This window comes from Lygodium microphyllum, chromosome 3, assembly GCF_053477565.2.
Source record: "Lygodium microphyllum isolate KBCC chromosome 3, Lygodium_microphyllum_v1.1.10, whole genome shotgun sequence".
Classification (NCBI taxonomy): domain Eukaryota; kingdom Viridiplantae; phylum Streptophyta; class Polypodiopsida; order Schizaeales; family Lygodiaceae; genus Lygodium; species Lygodium microphyllum.
Genome location: NC_141137.1, coordinates 82,160,127 through 82,170,800, shown reverse-complemented (window position 1 = coordinate 82,170,800; position 10,674 = coordinate 82,160,127). Strand labels below are relative to the sequence as shown.

The 10,674-nt window shown below is 42.0% G+C and overlaps 1 protein-coding gene across 1 annotated transcript in view; it reads right to left on the bottom strand.

Moving 5' to 3' along the window:
* Positions 1 to 425: 425 nt before the first annotated feature.
* LOC148038561 (beta-galactosidase) overlaps positions 426 to 10,674 on the bottom strand; it is a 106,916-nt gene continuing 96,667 nt past the window's right edge. Inside the window, exons 8-14 of the mRNA XM_087673518.1 lie at positions 2,074 to 2,228; positions 1,883 to 1,924; positions 1,717 to 1,793; positions 1,547 to 1,628; positions 1,370 to 1,451; positions 1,192 to 1,264; positions 426 to 1,083 (exon numbers count right to left, since the gene is read on the bottom strand). Of these exons, the coding sequence (XP_087529644.1) occupies positions 915 to 1,083; positions 1,192 to 1,264; positions 1,370 to 1,451; positions 1,547 to 1,628; positions 1,717 to 1,793; positions 1,883 to 1,924; positions 2,074 to 2,228 (680 nt within the window). The 3' untranslated portion in view covers positions 426 to 914. The remainder of the gene's footprint in view (positions 1,084 to 1,191; positions 1,265 to 1,369; positions 1,452 to 1,546; positions 1,629 to 1,716; positions 1,794 to 1,882; positions 1,925 to 2,073; positions 2,229 to 10,674) is intronic.

Below are 10,674 nucleotides of genomic sequence, written 5' to 3'. Positions count from 1 at the left end.
GGTTTGGGAGAAGTTGATGTAGCAGATTGGATAAATGGCCAATAAGGTGGTCACCCAAAAGTAAAACAAACCCCACAACAAATTAGTGGCGATTTTGCATAAAGAGTAAATCTTTTTTAGCTACTTAAAACTATGACACATTCTTATCTACTACATATAAGTTTAACGTGAGTCAAACAATTGAGCCATATAAATTTTCTTACACTTTGTATTTTATAAAAGCTTAAAGCAATGCATCTTTGCTTGAGCATCACTCTTTTGTGAACCCTTCATTTATAACTAGGTCTACTTATAAAAATATCAAAATGCCCCAAAATTTTTCATTCCAATGCTATGTGATGCATATAGTTCAACTATTCAAAAAATTATGCAACTCACTTGGAAAGAAAAGATATAATAGGGATATAGTTAAGGGAAACTAGAAAACAAAAATAGTAAGTTTGGAGGGGATACTGAAACGCCACATCATTGGGGGGCTGAGGGCAAAAGTGGGAAGGGCATGGATGCTTAGAAGTTAAAATTTAGAAGTTTCACACTCAAAATCAAAACTTGTTCTAATTTCCAAGTTTACACACACAAGGCCTCAAGATTCCTTGAAGCTAAATGACAATCTATTTATTAATGCGTTTCCGGCCCATCTCCTTACGTTGGAGTTAGGGATCCTTCCAAGAGGTGTATATCACCCACCCTATTGGCTCCTTTACCGCAATAGGCGTTGGTATCAAACCATCATTGGAAGACATCACCACCAAGTCCGGGCGAGGAGTATGGATCATGGGCACTGGTCTTATTTTGATTCATTGAGTACGTATTTCTGCATGGGGCAATCCCCCACATGATGGCGGCCCATTCTTGCAGCAAAATGTACCCTGTGATCAGCCCTACACTCGGTGAACAATCACTGGAATGTGGACCTAGAGAGTGGCAGGTGGCGGCCGGAAGTCTGCAGGAACATTATGATAGTGTCCAGCGCTGACATCTCTCTCCATTATGGGCCGCTGTTTAATATGCTTCAATAATTGTTCCGCAGAATGCTCTTTGCTTGGAGTAATCATGACATAGTTTGGATCTGCTCTCTCATAGCTGTGGGCAAGTAACCCATTAGTCTCGAGTCTCTGAAAAACTCGTGTTAATAACAGACCCAAGAAAAAGCAAGGAAAAAAATATGCACGTCATGGGTGAGTGAGACACCTGGCTCCTCCAAAGTTCTCGATTTGAAGACCCAGACCATACTTTGTTTGCTTTTGCTTATGGTCTCGTGTGACTGAGAGAGAATACACACAGATTTAACTATAACTGGTGAGGACCTCAGAGAAGAGCACCCGTTCTTAAGGACACTTGTAAGGACCCTCTTAAGTAGAAAGTATACCTCCAAGAGAGAGAGTAAAGGTAGGTTGCCACCATGACTTGAAAACCAGAGCTACAGCAGAGCTAAGAATGCCCAGTTTTCCCTTCAGGGTCAACACATCAGAAGTTAGTCTCTTCCGATACCAGAACCCAAACAGTTTCTCGGCATTTTCCCAAAGGAAGCCAGAACCATAAAGACCTTGAGAAGCCAATTTTTATTGGCTTGCCATGATCCACCAATTCGGAAGGCTGCTAGCTGCTTGTCAGATTCTGCCTCTAATCTATTGATCAACAAACATGTGGCAAACATAGTGTCATGAGTAGACAAGTATGGGACTTTGTAAGAACAGGAAAACCATACTCACATACTCTTGTCCAACTTCGAAACCAACATCAATGTAATTGGTAATTGCAATGACTTCTTCTCCTTCAAACGGATTCTTCACCTACATTTCATGTGCAATTAGCAAGCCCTGAAAGTAATTGTGAAACTGAAACCAGACAATGTATATTTGGGTAAGGCTCTAGCTAGAACCTGTCTTTGGACCACCAGATGATGATAATATGACATGATAATCTGCAAAAGAATGTTGAAAAGATCAACGGTCATACATGACAGCCTTCTAAGCAATTGGAGACTAGTATTCAACTGGACAATCAAAAACCCATATGTTAACTGAATGTGCAGGAAGATGTAATCAGAAAAATTATAAGGCTACATAAAACCTTCGAGTAATTTTTGAATTCTAGGCAAAAATTGAAGGAGGGGTTTAACAGGCTCTCTTTTCCACTTCCATAGTCAACTGCAAAACTCCAATTCTCTGGATTTTGGAGCATCGCAATTTGATGTTCTTTCCAGGACTTCTGTTCTGCTCCGAATACTTCAGGCAAGACCAAAATTGTAGCTGTCAGAGTATAAATGATAATAACCAAGTAGAGAAAACATAGCACAATTTCAAAAGCACTTGAATTAAGTGAGAAGTTCACCATTTGAGACAGGCCAATTGCACTGCATTCATTTCATCTAAGAGTTCAGCAAATGAATCTCACAAGTTAAGCTGAATGTTGGCCATCGTCAAAGTTTATAACCACTTTTGACTGTTGGACAACCCCTACTCCCTAACCACCCACAGTTGTATCCCCTTCCCTTCATAATTCATGCATTACAGCATCCATTCATTCTTCAGTTTCTTCTTCTTCACCTGCATTCTTGTCTGAGTTCACTGTGTATTGGTTGTGTTCATACACTGTTTTCTCTGCAAACCCAAGCATATCTTCACTTGATATCAGAGCCAATGTTCTTCTAAGTATCATGCACACCTATCAAGAGAAACTAGGTTTGTAAGAGCAACACACATCTAACTCATGATGTGTCAAACTCCATCTTGAAATCCTATGGTGTCCTATTAGGCCACGCTGACGGCAGCAAAAGCGTATGTATAATGACATGGCAAACTGATGGCAGCAAAAACGCAAGTATGATGATGTGGCAGTCCATACAGCAACCGCAAATCACAAATGCAGCAATTCAGCAGGTCCCCAGCTATAGGCGATTCGGCTGATCAGCAGCAACAAAAATCGATGTCAACTGCCTGATGAAGGCTGGAAACAAGAGCCTATAGAAATGCGAAGCTTTGGCTAAGATATCCTCGGCGAACGGGGTGTGGGAAACGAAGCTAGAGAGCTTGAAACCTACAAAAATGAGATTGGGCTGAATGGAGACCAGCCTACATATTTATAAAAGATTTTGAGACCTTGTACCATGCACCGTTTTAAAACTCTTTCGAACTATGTACCATTTTAAGAATATCATTAATTAAGCATTTTTGGGGTTGTTTTAAGTGACTAATTTAGCACGTTATGCTTATTTTAGCTCAACACCCCCTCTTAGGCCCAAAAACTTAAGCAAGAAAGGAAGGCCAACCCAAAGTTTTGAGTGTTTTGTGTGTGTGTGTGTGTGTTTATCCCAAGGCGGCAAACCCCAAAGCAACCAAAGCATTGGACAAAGGATGCATGGTGGCTGCCAATGGCCTACCAAGAATACATAAGCAATAGTTATCTTACCAAGGGAGTCCAAGTGGTCACCCCAAAGAGGCCAGGGCATCAAACAAAGGGTGCACGTCGGCTGCCAATGGCCTGCCAAGTCTTGCAAAGGTAGATGCAATCACAATGAAATCTTTTTTGGATGGTTTGATAATGATTGTTTCAAAAAGTGGAGATGGCCGTCAATTAAGTAACAGATGGAAAACTAGTAGTCAGCGGACCCAAAGGCTTTCACAAAATAAGCAAGCTATCCCTACCACTACTGGATGTCAATGACAAAGGAAGAGGCTAGTGGTGTGTTAAGCAAATATGATGGGTATGTGGAGAGACAAAAACGATGTGCGAAAGGCAAGCTAGCGAAGCTAAGCAAGCAAGGGGGACTACCACATGCAATGCCATGAATATCATGGATCCAGAGTCGACCACTCAAAAAGATCGAAAAGGGATGAATGCACAAGAATGCACATTTACAAGAACAAAATGCCAATGCACTAGAGTTATACAAGAGGCAATGCAAATGTAATCATGTTCATGCAAAATGCTATGCAACAGTGCCACTTGAACAATACCCTCACAAGAAACTTGTTCACTTGCCCGAGCGCCCTTTTACAATCATGGCATCTTGATGATACAAATGAAGGTACAAAGCACATTATATAAAAATATCTTTAAAAAAAATTCTAAACAGCATTCTCTCACCACCAAGAAAAGAAAGCCGTCCCCTATCAAATTAAAAGGAAAACCTAAAGGAAATCATCCTCCCCCTATCAATCTAAAGAGGTAGGGGAGAGTGTATCTAAGCCGATCGTAAGTAGAATATACTGCAACACTAGCCGATTTACCACATTGATCAATATGTCTACAAAGTTGTCGAAGGAAGGCACAAACTCTTGGTATATGGTGCCTAGCTCAACCTACTCTCTAATGAAATGAAAGTGGAGCCCCACACGTCATGTCTGTGGTGTAATGATTGTATTTCTCGCAAGGGCAATGGCACTCTGGTTGTCGCAATAGACAATGATGGGAAAGTCACATGGAAAATGAAGTGCCGTCAGTAAGCTCCTCAAATAAATAGCCTCCATGATACCATCAACAAGAGCCCGATACTCAATCTCAGCTATGGAAGCCATCATTGTCTCCAACTTACGGCATGCCCAAGAGATGGGTCCCATGACTAAGGTAAAGAGGTAGCCGCCACCAGAACGCCGGGTTTCAAGATCTCCTACCCAGTCAGAGTCAATATACCCTTGCAAACATAAACCAAATCCATCAGTTAGGCCATAAGAATAGGTACAATGCAAATATTTTAAAAAACGAAGATATGCAATCCAATGTGAATCCTGAGTGCGGTGAAATACCGAGTAACCTAAATCTGGCCTAATGTGAATCAAGGAAAGAAGCTTCCCTACCACAAATCTAAAGGTGTGCTCGTTGACCTAGAGTATCCTTAGAAAGATGGACAATGGGATCAAGATGCATGATCACATGCCGTGTCTGATTTGCGCAATATTGATCCACTGACTAAAGAGCATACTTCTACGACGACACAAAAACACTACCCCCAAATTGAACTACCTCCATTCCCAAAAGCTAAATCATGAGATCAATTCGGGGAGTGAGCTTGCTTATCGAATCATCAAAGGTGTGCATGTAAGCACAACTCCCAAAGGCTCTAAAGTGAGAAACTACATATCGAGAGTCAAAGAATGACTTATATAGAGTGCTCTGAGGGATAGCCGTAGCTGAGCACCAGTTAAGGATATATACCAAAGTGTTAACAACCTCGATCCAAAGGTGCTCATGGAGCTCTACTGCGAACACCATAGAGTATACCATATCACAATGGTCTTGTTCCTATGCTCTACAACTCCATTCTGTGAAGGAGAGTTGATAGAGGTAAGCTAGCATGAAATACCATACACCAGTAGAAACTTGGAAAACTCATGGGAGGTGAGCTCAACCCCACTCTCACACCTCATGCATCCTACACAACAACCATTCTAGTTATACACCAACAACATCCAAGCAGAAAATATTGTGAGAGCATCCAAGTCATACTTGAGAAAGTACATCCATATATATCCACAATGATCATCCACAATCAGAAAGAAGTATAGCGCGTCGTTCAAGGCGGCGGTGGATATCAACCCACAAAGATCAACGTGAATCAATCTAAGAGGTATCTCAGCTCAATGTGTCGATTGCTAAGGGAATGATGTACAATGTTGTTTCTCAAGTTGACAAGCTTTACAAGCATCCCGTGATAGCTTTAAGCAGGGAAGGCCATCAACCATCTGGTAACGAGACAACTCATAAAGAAAGCCGTATTCGAAATGTCCTAAGCAAAAATGCCAAAGATACTCAGTGCTCGTAAGATTCCATGTAGCGGCAAAAGCCTAGAAGTAGTAGAACTCGGGGCCCTCAACTATCAGTTCAAAAAGAAAACGATTCATGTGGTACAAGCCACTAGATTTTGTCTCACCGCAAGCAATCACTAAAACAGTCTGAGAGTCAAGGACCTCAACTATGGTCATTGTGAAGAAGACTTTTATCCGTGCCCTGGTTAGTGGCAAATTGACGCGATCGTGAGCTTGAATTATAACCAAGGAGTTGTTCCCAACTCGTTCATGCCCAGCCGCAAGGGCTCAGAAAATGAAAATGTCATCGATGGGAGTCATATGATGCATAGCTCCACTATCCACAATCCAAGGAGTAGCTGAAGTACTCAATTGTGACAAGTGGAAATCTCCAATCACCTCCTCTTTAGGAGGCAACTTGCATATGTGGAAGAGACTCACCTCCTCAAATGTCTCTACAGAGATGATGTGGGCCTCTGCAAACCAATTAGACAAGCCATCTAGCATTAAAAATGATATCAACTGTGATGGTTGACCAGTGGCATCGTGGGGTCTTGACCTCACCACTGCCCCTACTGAGGGTTGCCACCACCCTGCCTCACCTATTGGGGTTTGCCCAATTGAGGGGTGGGAGTCTGAGTTTTAGCTTTTGTTACTGTCTCTTGCCTTTAATCGACACTCGTCATCAAAGTGGCCAACCTTCTAACAATGTTGACAATACCGAAAAAAAAATTGTATGTTCTACCACTCAAGTTTTAGAGACGATTGGGAGGTTCCTTGGGTCTCAATAGTTTGATTTGGATTTTGATTTTGAGTGTTTTTTTTAATTTTGATTGGAATTTTGGTTTTGTTTCCCCTTCCCTTGTGCTACCCCTTTTGAGAAGACGTAAGAAGAACCCCCTATGTAGCGGTCAAACTATGAAACTGATCGAAGAGACGAGCGTACACAGTAGCTGACACTCAAACTCATAGAAAGTGGGCATAGTGAATTGTGAGATTACCTGCTACACAAAATGGAAGTATTCTTTTGGCAACTTGTTTAGAAACAATGTGACATGATTGTCCGAGGACTTAGAAGTCCCCCGTGGTAGAGAACTCAGCAAGAAGATGCCGATACTTAGCCAACTTGACTTCAAAATCATCCTGGTTGGTGATTTTAAAGTTTTGGAGCTCATGATCCAAATTGATGAGACATGTCCTATCCCGAGGCACTTAGCAACCAATCAAGTGTGCCCAACACACAGATGCTAAGTCAAAATGCTAAAGCTGTTAATGAAATTCAGGTAATAGACCTTACACCAACTTGACAATAGCGGAGGTATTTCTAGCCTTCCATGAGTGGACAACCTCGTATGGAACAAGTACAGGATCAGATTGGGGTTCGAATCCCTACACAAGATCCCATAGGTTTTGCAAGTCAAGGACATGTCTCACTACATTTAACCAAGTAGTGAAGTTCGACCCGTTAAAACGAGTCTTACCATTAAAGGCAAGTTTGGTTGATGAGGAGAAAGAACCATGAGGTGTCGGATAAGTAAAATAAGAAGAAAGTGGTGGAGAGGAATAAGTAGGAAGGGGAGGGGGGTAGGCAAAAATAGGTTGATAATATCCAATGTGTGCCGATTGATGCAGAGGCACTAGAACATGAATGTTTCCATAAAGTGCCAGTGGAGATAGAGGCACTGAGACATATAAACTTTGTCCAACGATTGCCTGGGCCATAGCAAAATGACCAAAAAGCCCACTAGGTAATGCCATGGAGGCAAACTATGGTACCAACCGACCCACACTTGGTGAGGGATGGGTGGCATATTCCCAAGCCGTGAGAAACCCAGAAGTGTGGAGATAGGAGGATGAACCTCCATCATGGAGACACCTGGCTCAGGAAAAGACGAGGTCCAGGGTATATCTAAGCGTGAAGAACCCCCTAGTGTGATGTGTGAAGACATGTAAGATGCACTTAATGGAGGCTGAAAGGAGGATATAACAACAAAACTAGTAGGTGGGATCAATGGGAGATTAAATGGATTTGTCATTTGTGTAGACGTGGAAAATGTGTTAGGTTTCTTTTGTCCATTAAATGCAAATGATGAAAAAGATGAATCACCAAAATCAAATTGACCATGAGATGTAAAAGATAAAGGAAAAGATGAATAAGAAGCACTCACTATAGATTCTTGCAATTTTGTTTACCTTTTCTTGAGTTCAAAAAGAAAAATATGTTCTCTTCAAGGCTTATGAACCAATCTTTGGTGTGAGTTTCTTCATCCTAAGCATCACCAAATCTTGCGGAAAAGAGAAAGTAAACTCAAAAGATTAAGAAGTAGTAACATGTGTACCTAACATAGCAGTGAATGAGGGTGGAGAAGTATGTGGAAAAGATGAAAAGGGTAAAGATGTAAATGATGGTGGTAGAGACAAAAATGGTTTGTACTCCATGCTAGTTTCCACGTCAAGATGGCCAATCCTTTGTGGAGCTTCCGTCTGGTGCACCGCATTTAAAGGGAAAACTCAAATTTACTTTCAATTGGCTATTGAGCTCGATACAAGAGGATGAGATTATATGCGGCTCGTGAGATCTCATATGGTTTGTGGACTCCATGGTAGTCGAAAGACTCTCCGTCAATGTCGGATGGAGAAGCAATCTGTGAAGCCCACTCCATCACGAATCTCAATGTACTAGGCTCGGGACCATCATGATGATGTGGTAAAGATGTATTCTCAAAGTTATCTTGGCCCAAAGGCTAAGGTTTCATGAAATAGAACCATGCTCTAATATCATGTGAAGAAATACCCTAACGCAGAAACATAAATCAAAGTGTACAACAAAGCATAAACTCAAAAGAACACAATTAGGCTTAGGGTAACTCAGAGACAATGAACACAGTGGAATCTAAACGAATGACTGAATACTAAATGTACAATGCTCATACTGTAAACAAACCATACAAGAATGAAAACTATACCCCGATTCTCATATCTCGAGAACCAGGGCAGAGTTTCCAAGCAAGAGAGTGTGTCATACTCTTTACAGATCACGAAACAAAACAAGGTAGCCTCCAAATGTCAAACACCAGCAAACGCAACAATGTGTGGTGTTGGATCATTGTCAACGGATTAATGCCAAACAGACAAAGTAGAGAGAAAATTACAAAGCAACAAGCTAATAATGACATGGCAAGCTGATGGCAGCAAAAATGCAAGTATAATGACATGGTAGACTAATGGTAGTAAAAACATGGATATGATGATGTGGCAATCTAGCAGCCACAAATCATAAATGCAACGGTTTAGCAAGTCACCAACTGTAGTCAATGTGGTAACTGGTTGACCAACAAATGCAACAGAAATCAATGTAGACTATGTGAGGGAGGCTCGAAACAAGTGCCTAATGGATGTAGACAGCAATGGGCAGCTTCAGCTGAGATGTTCTCCGCAAATAGGGTGTGGGCAACAAAGCTAGAGGGCCTAAAACCTACAAAAACGAGATTGGGCTGAATGGAGATCAACATACCTATTTATAGAAAGTTTTGAGACCTCATACTACGCACCATTTTAAAACTCTCTCGAACCGCGCCCCATTTAGGATTTTCATTAATGGAGTATTTTAGGGCGGTTTTAGTGACTAATTCAACATGTAATGCTTATGTTAGCTCAACAGGGGCCACCATCAACATGCCTCATTTTCTCTTGCATGACTTTGCCCAAAACGATTTTGATTTTGGGGGTGCAATAATGGCTTGCATCTATCTATGTTAAGGGCGGCAAGGCCATCTTTGTAGACATCAAGGATATCTCTCTTGGCGTCAAGGGATGGCCTATGACTCCTTGTGGGGATGATCTATGCCTCTCTAATTGGGGGGGCTGAGGGGAGAGACCACTAATGAAGGCAGGCAGTGGCACAAGGAGGGGGGGGAGGAGGCGGCTCTCGTAATGCCCACCTAGAATCCAACCTACACACAAGATACGACACAAGCTATATCCACAAATGTAAAGGGACTGGACATCAGACTCACCTCCTAGCCATACAGCCAAGCACGCTCAACCCAAAGCCTAGGAGCTAGCAGCACTCCAAGTCCAACCACATCCTAAGGATTAGTATCCCATACTACCAACCCATGCCATCTCATTGTACCAATACATCGGCCTATCGGCCAAGAGTCCAAAAGTGGTGATAACACGATAATATGCACAATAGGCCCTTAATAGAGGCCAATAACCAGAGGGCAGCTTCCTACTTTAACCCACACCCGACATTCTGTTTAAGCAGATTTTGAAAATCTTCCATAGGTCTCCATGGTACCACATGCACCAACTGGGTGTCAAAAAAGAGAGGTAGCCTGCCTAGACAATCATCTATGTGTGTGGCCAATGTGAGCATGACCTCATAGAAGCCCTTGGGGCCCACGAAAACCTTGTGGACACAGTCATACCTGAGAATGAAAGCCAACCATCAACAGATCCAAGAGATAACCAGAATCTTGCCCACAAAGATGAGTATGACGCCACATTCACCAAATGCAGAGAAAGATCGAAGCATTTTTTGTGTGTCAGCCTGTGCATCCACAATGTCCTACTCATCACAATTTGGAAGATTACTACAATTTTGCTAAACATATTCTCTTAGTAAAGAGATAGCAAACTCAAGTAGATGTTTCCAATCTAGTTCTGGAGAATCATCGGAAACATTAGCAGCCTGAACATATGAACACTGCAAGGGTTCCAAAGGTGCCGAGCTATCAAGAGTCATCATAGGAGCATCCTTGTTACGTTTACTATGTTTCACTACAAGTTGTACATCAGAGCTTGGAGCTGGTTCCTCAGCCATCTCCTCCTCATTCTCACCCTCTAAACCAAGCCCTAAAGCATCATTCATCTAATCTATAAATGCCATATTGAGCTCAGGCATGCTACATCTAGCCAGTTG